Source organism: Mixophyes fleayi, chromosome 6 (genome assembly GCF_038048845.1).
Source record: "Mixophyes fleayi isolate aMixFle1 chromosome 6, aMixFle1.hap1, whole genome shotgun sequence".
Taxonomy (NCBI): Eukaryota; Metazoa; Chordata; class Amphibia; order Anura; family Limnodynastidae; genus Mixophyes; species Mixophyes fleayi.
The window spans coordinates 202,822,467-202,835,425 of record NC_134407.1 but is presented as its reverse complement, the minus strand read 5'-3'; the positions used below and the strand labels follow the sequence as shown (position 1 = coordinate 202,835,425).

The window sequence follows — 12,959 nt, the reverse complement described above, 5'->3', positions numbered from 1 at the left end:
CGAGTGTGTGCCAAACAACTGAACCAGTTATTTCTCAAGGAAGGACTCTGGGGCATCACCCTCCACCTTCTCAGGCAGCTCAACCAAACGAATGTTATTGCGCTGTAAATGCCCTTCAATATCTGTGAGTTTTCGCTTGAACAAGGAAACTTGTGACTCCAAGCCCTCAAACTGGCCTCTCACTGGTGCAGAGACATCCTCCAGTGTAGATATGCGAGTCTCCACCTCACCCACTCGCTCCCTGATTTTCTGCATGTCATGCTGGAGAAGGGAGAGGTGGGCCTGCACCTCTCCAATTATTTCAGTCACATATTTTTCAGAAGTCGCAATGGCCTGTAAGACCTGTTGTAATGTGACCTCTGTCTCAGTCAGCGAGGAGGGCGGGGGTGGGGGACTGCGGTGCGTCTCCCGAGCTACCAATAGTAGTGGAGGAATGAGCAAAATGCTCCAGCCTTCCTACGGATGTGGACTGGCTATATTTGCCCATGATGTCAGAGACAAAGTAGTAAATCACCCTGTAGCGATGCCAAAGAATAGTTAGCTTACAGTTTCGTAAATGTCTTAGCAACAAGCCTGAGGAGATTCAGAAATCTGTGTCTCACAGTGTAATATTGGCTTTAGGTTAGGCTCTATCAGTATGACTTGCAAAGTCACTGCAGAGTGGTTTCACCTTCCAACCTGTCACAGAATGAAGTGTGGGCTTCCAGTTAGACATACAAGGTAGTGGGCTTTAAGAATTCAAAAGAGCCTGTAACTTGATTGTATATTGAGAGCTCTTCAGCTGTGCTGCGTCAGGGCATTCGTGTCAGTATATTATATTTTCCAGTAGTTTTAAGTAACCAAGGAAGCACCACATACCCTCGAGTCAGGATAGTATTTGTAATTTTAATGCAGATGGATGTTAAGTAGAGGTGGGCGTACCTGTATTACAGCAGGCATCCAGTGTTAAGGATAGGCAGCGAAAGTCCTCTGGTCACCCAGAGGCTTGGTGCGCAAACACTCGCACTCCTGGACAATATGGCACTCGCCATACGGACCATAGGGAAAAGAGAAAAACGGCAGCCAAAGACAGAACCATACACCTCTGCAGGAGTCGGGAACGGATTAGATTTTGTGTCTAATCTGTAGGGCACAGGAATAGAGAAGTTTCCAAGCAGGTCTTTGAAGCAAGTGATGATTATTTGCTCACACTGGTTGGAAGTGTTTTTTGAACATTGCTTTTTATACAGATTTGGACAGAGCCTCACAGGGTAAGCCAGCCCCCTGAAATCTGAGCTATTTTTAGAATCAGGATGCAATTTGTTTACCCAAACATGGACTTACATGCAATGCAAAGCTAACAATAATTACACTTATCTGTGATATCCAAAAACTTGTTGTGATTTCCTGCATCTTGCATTAGACACAGGAAATCTAGTAGTAAGTCTAATTAAACCTTCCTGTGCCTTCAGGTGCTGGACCCTCACACATCAAAAGGTCTAATTAACATGAGATTAACATTGGTCCTTTCTTCAGACAGCTGCAGAATACACATTGCCAAAGAAAGTTGCAAAATCCCAAACAAGTCATTTCCCTACTCCAAGATACAATAAGCCTTTGTTGAGGAAGTATTTTGTGTATCAGATATATGCCTAAAAAACACATTTCTTCCCCTGGTCTCAGAAAAAAAGATATCTCCTTTACCAACATACACACAATATCAAAAATAAGTACATTTGCAATTATATAAGTAAACGCCCTGCACTATTTCCTTTAAATAAATTTATACCATAAGTTATTTATAAGTGATCCAGTTAAGTAGAGAGAGACAGAGAAAGAAGTATAATGGTAAAAAATAGGTGATAAATGATTGAAAGGTCAAAAGAAACATCAAGAAAAGCAAGTGAGGGATGGGAAACAAGAAATAGAGACAGTTAAAGAGCCAAAGTAGGGACAAGAAAGTGGTAGGGAAAGTCAAAGAGAAATTTAGAGCAGATGATTTAGAGAACAGAAGCAACAGACTACAAGAATCCAGGAAGCTATGAGAGTTTGCAGCGATGGTCGAGGAAGCTGTATGAATCCTGAATCCAAGGTTCCTGGCATGGAAGAATAAGTATACCCTGTCGAAGTCGTATAATTGGATGAACGAAAAGTATATTGGTTAATATTGTTTTATCGTGCAATTGCACCCAGCATGCCACTCTGCACGGGGCATGGCCCTATCACGCGGTAAAATACGCACACACTCGCACTACAACATTTGGTTATTTATATATTTCATATTTATTAAAGGTTCCAATCCACATTCATTTATTAGTAAAATGTATTAGATTGTATATTTATTTATTTATATATATATATAATACTGAAGTAAAGGTTTTTATGGTTCAGGTGTTTTAAAAGATAAAGAGTTTGGTCTCATATTAAAGCTTATTTCCCCAGCATTAACCCGGTGTGGACGGAATAGCGATTGCATCTAGCGATCACAAGATACAAGCAATATGAGATTAATGCTCTTAAATACTTTTATGTGAGTCAGTTTGAACTGGTCATTCAGAGTCAAATCATGGGAACAATAGGGTGGGGGATGTTCCTCTCACCCTATGTAAGGATCAAATGAACTGACCTATAACTTGCAAGAAACTGGAATGCTATTAACCCCCGGACCAATGAAGAACTTACTAAGTGTTAGCTAGACAAGTATATACAAGCATGTTGGCTTTTGTTAGCTCTCTCTCTCTGAACATGGCTACATGTGAGCATGGCTGTGTTCCATTGTCCTCTGGGGAGCTCTATAAGGAAAATTTAATGTATTCTGTGTTTTTATACTTTCCTGATTTAATGTAACATCTTTAATAGGTATCATGTATCAGCTATATTGTACTGTATTGTACTTATTTATTGAACTGCTAAACAAATTGCTTTTGCTAAATAAATTGCTTGTGCTTCGGAAACACAATACAATCGCTTGGGCAATGCTTATTTGAAAACGATAAAATTACTTTAATAACCCCAACCAGGCGACAGTGACCACCAACATCACCCAAGTATCTATGGATTATTATTGAATCTGCATAAGTCATAACACTAACTATATACTTAGAATTTCTATTTAACTGTAGTAAGGACTGGCCAAGTGAATTTTCTCATTATATTTTTACTTACACAAATTACACAAATAGTGTCCAAACGTGTAAATATAATATAATAAAAACAGTCAAAACGCAACCTTGCCAGCTATCTAAGCAGTAAGTTACCCAAATGGTTTATTTAATTATGAAGTGTCAACAAATTGGATAACATCTCTGATGTACAACGTATTACAAAAACACAAAATACTTACAAGTAGTAATATCAGCAGCATTGATGATAGCGACATATCTCCATAACCATAAAACTCTTCACCCTCAATTTGTGCCTAAAAAAAATAAATTTAACATTAGCTGCGTGTAGACCAAAGGAAACATCATGCTCCTGTGAAGATCCTAAGTTACACCTTAAGCTGGATGATACTTTCTCACAAGATATAACACTTTTATTGCAAGTAATGTAGAACAGTAAGGCTAGGTACACACTGGAGACTTTTCCAACAAATCCATTGTCTACAACGATTGTACCTACGACTGAAGATCTGACCGGTTGGGCGATTCATGCATACACACTGCACATCATTTACCTTCAGATCTATGCTCTTCATCTGGTCACTCATTCATTCATCCCTGCCACAATGATTAGTACCGCCAAATTATAGCTATGCACATGTCCTTACGAAGCCCATTAGCTTCTGTCACTCTGAAACAAAGTTTTCAGTCTCAGAACGAAAGAACAATCTATTTAATCTACAGCACACTCTACAATTAAGTCACTAAGACATGTTCATTGTTGGCATCGGCTGAAAAGACCACGGGGTAAATGTTTTAAGCGCCGATTTCTGCAAGTCGCCGGATTTCGGCGAGTTTACAGTGAAAATTTAAAGCGGTAATGGCTTTAAAGGCATTGTTTTGCAAAACAATGCCTTTAAAGCCATTACCGATTTAAATTTTCACTGTAAACTCGACGATTTCCGGCGACTTGCAGAAATCGGAACTTAATACTTTAAACCCATGACTCTGTAGTCTATGGCGGTCGTTATCGTGAGTACATACACACTACATGATAGGAAGGGGATTGGAACGAGATTATTAAACAGTACGACCAACCAAATAAAGTGACAATCGCCACTTTGGAACAATTGTCGTTCATCATGTGATTATACACACTAATGCGATATGTGGCCGTGCGGTCGTTTATCAAGTTATTGGCCCGATATTCAGCTGAAAAACTTCAAGTGTGTACCTAGCCTAAGTCACCACATTTATTTAGCAAATAGAAATTCCCATCGTGGACGAGATGTGAGACAGCTACAAGTAAGAATATGCCTTAATTTACATATAGGTTTAGGTATCTCAAACAGCCCTACATCTTAATCTACAGCTGTTTTTTTTTTACAACTTCCAGGTAGTTTTTCATCTACAGCTAAGTTCAGAAAAATAACAAACGTCTATAACATCACTTACAGCTAGGTGTAGGAATACTCCTGAACAGGTCTATACCGTTATCAACAACCGGTGTGTGACAAATTCCAGGACACTCTATACATTCATCTACAGCTATGTGTAGGACAGCTGCTAGCCAGAACTAAAAGTCTATTCTTTAAACTCTAAGAACTCTCCTAGGCAGTAATACACCTTCATCTACAGTTATGTAACGAACACCTCCTAGGCAGGATTATACCTTCATCTACAGCTAGGTTTTGCACCAAAACACAAAGCACTAAAAAGAAACCCTAACAATTTTTGCATTATACTATCAAATATGTTTATGAAGCTGAAATTATTAAAGTAATTTTACTGTATTTTGTATTTAAAACTTTCAAAGCAATTGAACTTATATACAACTATGGATCTGGTCACATAAAATATTACACATAGACTAAAAGCATCACTTACAATTGCAGAAAACACTCCACTCAAAGTACTAGGTGGGAAAATGAATTCGTAGAGTAATGTTATTGCTATAACAGAGCTATCATATGCAAAATCCGCTATGATTAAGGGTAGTAACGATGTCTGAAAAAGAGAAAACACAAGTGCATATTGTACACAAAAGTCAATGCTAAAAAAGTTAGTTTAACAAGTCTTTTGTAGAAATATACATGCCAAGTCCTACATCCGGAGACTAATAATTAATCTATATTTTGTTTTGACATTCTGTTAGATCTTTTCTCTTTGTCAATCTCTTCTGTCTCTGTACTATTCAAATCACTTAGATTTGTTTACAAAAATTGCTTTTCTAAGCTCCCCAAATACTTTTATCTACAGATAAAAATGCAATTGCAGCTATTTGACTGTTGTTTGCCCACATAGGTGCATTCCAATATTTTATATTTTTCAGTGCCTCTATGCAAGTTCTGTGAATGAAGATTTGAGTGATTGGGCCAGAACACTCCCACTTAGAACATAAAGTCCCATTTAAAAATGTGCCATCCTTCATCTTTTTCCCAATTGTAGAGTATTGTGTCTGTTACTGCATAAAATCATCTACAACAAACAACTTGATTCAAATTTACATTGACTCATATGTTGAGGGGAGTTGTATGACTCATAGTAAACTATATGTGGAGATAGTTTACTGTAGAAGACTAGTGATTGAGTCACCATGACAGAGTATCTGGTGGAAGTACCTGGATCTAGTAAACTATTTATGGTGGAAGTATACCCTGATAGACCTGTTGGGAAAGACAGGTTACCATGTAGTAGTTGGTGAAGATATTGAATGTTCGTAGATGCTCAGAGGTGGTGTTATTTCACCTGACACCTTTTAATCAAGGTATGGGACCCTGATAATCATCAGGTATGTAATGCTATTATCCACCTACTGGAGGAGATAGATCAGCACAGAGCTGTAACAAGAAATGTTGACTTCTGGGGCAAGAAAGAAGTGTGACGCCCCCAAACCCTCAATTTGAAACAAAATAATGTAAAATATTAATTCCCTGCACCCCTTTCATATTTGCAGCCCTTCTCGCACCGTCCTAGTTACAACCCTGGATCCACATGACAGGAAGGTTACCGAACATCTGCTATTAAAGAGTAGCAATGGATATCACATAACTTACCATCACAAAAAAGAATGACCACCGATCATGATGACTTTTTCCACGTCTGAAAATAAAGGCGATGACATAGACATAAAGGACAACGGCTGCTCCATACCCAAGAATATTAAAGATCTATGAGGAAAGATTTATGTTGAGTACATACCTATGCACTATTACGAAAAACTTATATCAGGATCCCAATTTAATTTTATTATTTTAAATTTCTAATTGACCACAACCAATTAAACAAGTATTGATGCTAGCGCTGGATAGACTCTAAAAATGTTGTACTTGACAAACATGGTGCTAAATTGAACACATAATTTATCTTGTAGAGAGATATAGAAAAATATGGTTCGGCTGCTGCTTTGACCTTAGTTCCGACAGTTGCAACAGAGTATTTGCATCTCACACCAGTGCAGGAGAAAGTAAAGACACAATTTTCAGAGCATATGCAGCATATTATGTGCCTCATTTAGATTAGGATGTATGTCCATTTGTGGGGATCAAATATACACTTTTTTACTGTACTGCACCTTTAGTTTAACAATACAGCATTGTCTATACTGTTTATTCAGTTCTGCTGTGGTGACTGTTATGAGTAGCAGTGGGCCATACCTACCTGCCACATTTTATGCTCTGACACAATCTTTTTATATTGTTTCTGTATTTTTTACTTATATCTAAGGCTGTGTACACACTACAGGTTGTTCACCCGATCATCTGACAAATCACATGATAAACGACCGTTCGGCCTGATATTGCAATAATTTGTACACTCCAACGAGGAACGATTATCGCTTCAAAGCACATCATATCGTTTCATTTGATTTTATAAACATACTATAAATATTGGTCAACGATGGAACGAGGCTGTTCCAATTTTGCAGTGTGTACGTACAAACGGCCAGCAGTGTCCATAGATCTCTATGGAGTTTAGTCACAATCATTTCAGCTGATAGTTATGACAGATGAAGAGCACAGATCTGAAGGTAAATCTGGTCAAAGGGGTGTGTACACATTGTATCGGCATGCTGATCGGGACTTTCAGTCGGTAGTAAAATCGTTAACGATATCACATCGGGAGAAATTTTCTGTAGAGTGTAGCCAGCCTTACACTTCATGGCAATAATTTAGCATTGTTTTTAAAATGGGGGGAAGGCTGTAAAAATTGTGAGCGCTTCGCTCTTTTGTTACAGTGATAAAGGTGGCCTGCGCACCACAGAAACGTCAATCTAGTTCATTAAATTAATAATTATTCAAGAAGTGCTGTTTCTCCATTTTACACCTGTATTTATAAATTTGTCGGAAGCAATTAGTTTTGTGTAGGTTAATCTGAGCTTTTCATTCGGACTCCTTACTTTCAGATGGCAATAGCTTTTAAATAGTACATACATATAATCTGTATGAGAATTGGCACGCAGAGAGGTATTGGCAAGGTAATTTTTTGGGAGGGGTAATTTTGCAGTTGCCATGTTTCACCAGAGGTGCTGTTACTAATCCTTGTCTCTTTCACTAGCAGGGGTTAACCTGCTACACTAGCTAATCATCTGCACCTGTTCTCTTATTATTTAAACCAGAAAAAATATTTATTAGATCCCAAACTATTAACACTTATTCTATTTATAGTCAATAGAAGTCTTTGTTTTCATTAGTCTTGTCTGGATTTAAAGTAGTTGTGACGAAATGAGCGTGATAAACCTGTGACCATTCGGTTTCTCATTTCTCACATAATGGGGATTATAAATACTACTTTTTATAGCCCATGCTTTTGTTTTCCAGCTCACCAAACTACAACTGCATTGTCCAATAACATGTGGTTAAAGGGACATTGTAGTCCAGTGTAAATATGTATATTGTGTATTGTATATTGATGACTTGCAGTAAGGTTGCTATTCATTGTCCTTAAACTGAAGCCAGGAGGGTTATGGGTAAAGATCAGGTGGTGTCCACAATACATTCATTCTCCCCCCTCCTTCCTCTACAGGAAGCATGGAACAGCTGGGGACCCTGTGACATCACAAAGTAGTGTAAGGGGTTAATTTTAGGAGGGGCTCACTGCTACCTTATCCTTGGAAGTAGGGGAAGCCAATTAGCATCAATTGTTCTCCTTAGGACTAGTCCAGACGTTCTGTCTGCATCCCAGCAGGGGACTTCTGTGAAAGGACAGCTCATCTTCACTGCCCTGTCCAAACCCCCTAGTCCTGTACTGGCCAATGGTTAAGAAGAATAGACCCAGGGGTTTGCCCTGGGAGGGGAAAGACTGTGGAAATTAGACCTGAGATATAAGGAACGACTCCAGGGGGGAGTGGTGTTCATTCTGGGATTTCATTCATGAATGTGTAAAAGCTAGGTTTGAGTTGTCGTTCTCTAACTAGAGTCTATATATGCAGCTGAGAGAGATCCATGGGTCGTGAAGTCTGGACAGCCAGGTGACTATATCTCCTCAAGCTATTGGGGTAAGGGAGAGATGATGTGGTAAATCTGTCTGGCATTTATTTACGGTGTGTACATAATATTCTAGTGTTGTTTGTATGACAATAAATATACTGTTGTATTTTTATAACTGCATTTTGCCTGAGTGACCATACGAATCCTAGAAGGTACTGGGTAGACTTCCCTGGCATAGGAAGGCACCCGTGGGTGGCCAGCCAGCGTGAAGTGGGTAGCATTGGGCCAGATAAACCCTGTATCTTCACAGTAGTCCATTTGAGGAGCAAATAAAGAAACCCCTCCCACCCGTCTCCAAAAATATATATAATTATATCTTATTTCTTGATCTGGTGTAGTCAAAGGGTACAATTAAAAAGTAGAAAAAAATCCAAAAACATGTTAAAAACCCCAAACAACAATATAAACTCTCCACTGGGCTCTGGTTAGCTGAGACTACATAACAATCAGATACATGACAAATCTAGGCTACATAATAAACTCACCACTCACTTTTCAGCACTAATGGAAGAGGCAAACAGCAAGAGAAGAAGAAGAAAGAAAACTTGTCAGGAAAAAGATAAAAAAGGGTTGTCAGGTGTATATTTTTATTTTATATGGTTGTTGCATTAGGTAGAGGTCTAAAAGACACCTTGCCGAATACACAGGGACCCTACAGAGGTGGCACTGTTGTCACCTCTTGAGGATCTTGCTTACAGTATTTCCCTTTTCACCTCTATGCCGAGGTATTTAAGAAAAGCCGCATGCACTTTTTCGGACTGGGGATCGCTGTAACTAGTAGAGGATGTTTTAAGGTGTACACAATATTTTAAAAGACAAATATTTTCATGATGCACAACTCAAAGCACAGAGATGTGCAATCTGTAGGTTGAGACACCAAGTTTGGTCCCAAAACCTGCTTCTTGGGTCTCCTGAAATACCTAACACAATAAATACTGTACCCACACTTATTGTGTCACATCAGGGTGCACTCACTCACCAGCAGAAAAGCCACCGAGACATCCAGGATGACCCTATGGCTGAATATAAACAGTATGGCAGTCATTACAAACAGCAGAAACCAGTAGAGAGGTATGTCCACCAGGGCCTGCCCAAGCCAGTACGCGGAAGGGAAGAGGCCAGAAATCCTCAGCTGGGAATGAGCTTTGATCTAGAAATGGAAAGTACGGAGAAAATACATAAGCCTTAGTAATTACTGGTCAACACCATAAAGCCCCCTCTTGCTATTACTTCAAATGTCAGAGATTCATACAAGACTGAGCAGAACTACTAATACAAAGTGACTTAAGCAGAAGATTCTGATGTTGTGTTAAAAAGCACACACATGCACACACATACATAACTACACACTCAATCGTCATTAGGAGGAAGTTATAAGGGAAGTTATAGCAGATATAGGGAGGTTACAGGAGACGTTTTAGAAGGAACTTATTGGAAAATGTATAGGAGTAGCTATAGGGGAGGCAACTGGAGAAGACAGGTTACAGTCATATATAATGGAGAATAGAGATGGGCAAACCAGTTTTTCTGTTTTTAGAATTCATTCAAATTCATTGCTGTCAAATTAATATGCAAATTGATTTACCAAAAATTATCTCAATAAATAACACCTACTGGGGAATCTGATAACCCCGTCCACATTTACAAAGCAGTGGTGACCAGCAATAGTCTTTTGTTGTAATGACAATAATACTCTACTATTATTAAGAGTTATATAACACATACATATTACACAGTGTTTTACAGGGAATATTTAATCATGTACATCAGTCCCTGCCCAAATGAAGCTTATGTAACCCCCTGTCACTGTATGTGATGTTAAGGTGCAGAGGCAGGCAGTGCACCTCCTCCTCTAGCCCTGGCTAGCACATGGATCCCTCTGGAAAATGACCAGAGGGATCTGGGCACATGCAGGTTTTTCAGCAAAGTCTCTTTGAAGGTGTCGGGACACAGGTGATTAACTTGGTGGTGCAGTGCAATAAAAGTCCCAATAAGTTGGGCACCAAACCATCTATATTACAAAACAGAACATATCCTCTTCACTCCAGCATGATACTTGATTGCAAAAACCTTTCCCACATCTAGGGAATTACTCTTCAACACATGATCTGGCATCATCTCTTTGTACTCTAAACTCATCTCAACCCTCCTAAGGGGGGATGATAACACTCTTCCTTGCATAGGCTCTGACACTCTAACTCTAGTGTACTCTCAGATCTTTCTACATTTTTCTCAGTGCTGCTGCACTTCATCTTATAGCAGTCCCCTCTCCAGGGCCGTGACTAAAGCTGTGCGACAGGGGCGAACGCCCATGGTGCAATGCTGAAAGGGGGCGCAATTTTGGAATATTTTAGGTTAATTTGGTTAAAATTGAGTGCTAGGGGGGCGGCATTTGTCTTTCTCGCCCCAGACGCTATAATTCTAAGTTACGGCTCTGCGGGCCCTCTCCTTAGAGGAATCATCACCAAACTTTAATGTGGTTCAGGCAGCGACCCCACCTTGTCATTGGGGTCCCCTCTTGTCACAACATTAATGTGGTCACCGTGCCTAGGACAGCGACCCACTATGTTGCTCAATGGGTTTTTTTCCCCTTTCAATGCTCTGTACAGGGGTTTCTTTCTTCCCTCTGATCCCTCTCTTAATTAGGGCTTTTTAATGCAGACACACTGCTACATACAAATGTCCTCTGCTGTCTCTTGAGTTCTCTTTACTCCCTCTCTTTAGCCCCGCTCTCTGGGCTTGAGGACCCCTCCCTTCTTTATATACAGCCATTCTGCTGCATGCAGCGATCCCCTTTCTCTATTGGCGGTCATGTCAGTTTTTTTTCCTCTCAAAGGCTCTTTCTTTATTATTAAGCTGCTCCTTTCTCTTTCTTCAATGTAGCTGCGCTGCACCTCAGCGACCCCCCCACAAACACTTCCTGGAGATGTACCCCCTAATTTGAGGACTCTTGTGCTCTGGTGTAGGGATTTCCCCAGGACTTTTCTTACTGTTTCCGCCGGCGGACCAACTCCAAGGCAATTCTGGGGGAGCCCCGGACCTCCTCTCCTCCGTCCCGGGTCCCTGGCTGTCACATCCTCCACTTTGCATACAAACCAATTAAATTGTATGTAGAGGGATTTTGGGATTCTATTCGCACTAGTTTGTTGAGGACTACAATGCTCGGTCAGATAATATTATTTATTTTCTCTTCTTCTCTTATAGGAGTCCTTATTCGTCATTGGAAATTATTATAATTGAGGTGCTACCAATCAGCTATACTTTATAACAACTGGAGTGAGGAGCAAAGAGCTGAATTGGGATATGATGCACTATGTAGTCCAATATATATATATATATATATATATATATATATATATATATATATATATATATATATCATTCATTATCCTGTAAACCAGGTCACTAGTATTATTAAATCATAACTTTTATTGATATAATAAAATTATTTAAAAAGTGCAGTGAAATATAAAGTGAAAAAGTGAAATAAAGTGATTTTAAAAAAATTGCTGTGTATAACTCTCTATCTATGAATTTGGTATAAAATAACGGGGTAGGGAAAGTCGCATAATAATTCCCGCTTCCTATGCTAGAATGTCTTATTAATGATTTGATTAAAGCTATAGTATTATTTCAAAATAGTTGACTATTGTATCTCTCAATAGCCTAATAATCTATTATAGGACGTCACCATATCTGATCATGAATTAACCGCAATAATTTTGTGACAGATTCCTATAGTATATCAATAAATTCAAAAAGAGGGTGTATACCCCCTTGCCAAAATCCTAAACTAACCCCAGCAAAAGACAGTCACAGTTTCCACTATAATAGTTAGACCATGAGTGTGGGTTTTACACAAAATGATCAAAGCTGGAATTTCTCCAGATTCCATTGTGAATGACTGGTAGTGAATTGGAGAGGAGAGAGGAGAGAGTTTATTAAATTAAAGTTTGTTTGAAGATTGTGTGGTTTTCTTTACTCTTTTGGTATAATGGGCAGTGGTCTTAGGGAGTCATGTTCATTATACGTCTGTGGTGTCAAAGTTTACAATCTTATCCATCTTTAACTATCCTTTTAGTTTTTACCGTAACCCCACAGCCCATAGTGTATCAGCATTGAGCTGGTAGCCTCTCAGGGGCACACTTTTTTCTCCACCCTCCCAACTCCCACACAAAAGCACCAAAATGTGGTCAGTGTGATTGTAAACATTCACAATGTAGACAATCACAATGCTAACATTAAAAAGCAATGCCGGGGAGTCCAGTGGCTATACAGTTGGCACTAGAACGTTACAACCCTTCCCCCCCCCCCAAAAAAAAATGAAGTTTAAAACTATCCCCAGCTCCCTCCCAAAACACATCCAATGCTCTGCTGATTGTGGATCTGG

At 39.3% G+C, this 12,959-nt stretch overlaps 1 protein-coding gene across 4 annotated transcripts in view; it reads right to left on the bottom strand.

Annotated features, from left to right (window-relative positions):
• Positions 1–12,959, bottom strand: part of LOC142095217 (ATP-binding cassette sub-family A member 9-like) — a 127,184-nt gene that overhangs the window by 23,428 nt on the left and 90,797 nt on the right. For all 4 annotated transcript variants that reach the window (XM_075178102.1, XM_075178105.1, XM_075178103.1 and 1 more), the window contains 4 exons: positions 9,549–9,719; positions 6,137–6,250; positions 4,968–5,087; positions 3,323–3,397 (listed from right to left, as the gene is read on the bottom strand). In XM_075178102.1, coding sequence (XP_075034203.1) covers positions 3,323–3,397; positions 4,968–5,087; positions 6,137–6,250; positions 9,549–9,719 — 480 coding nt within the window. The remainder of the gene's footprint in view (positions 1–3,322; positions 3,398–4,967; positions 5,088–6,136; positions 6,251–9,548; positions 9,720–12,959) is intronic.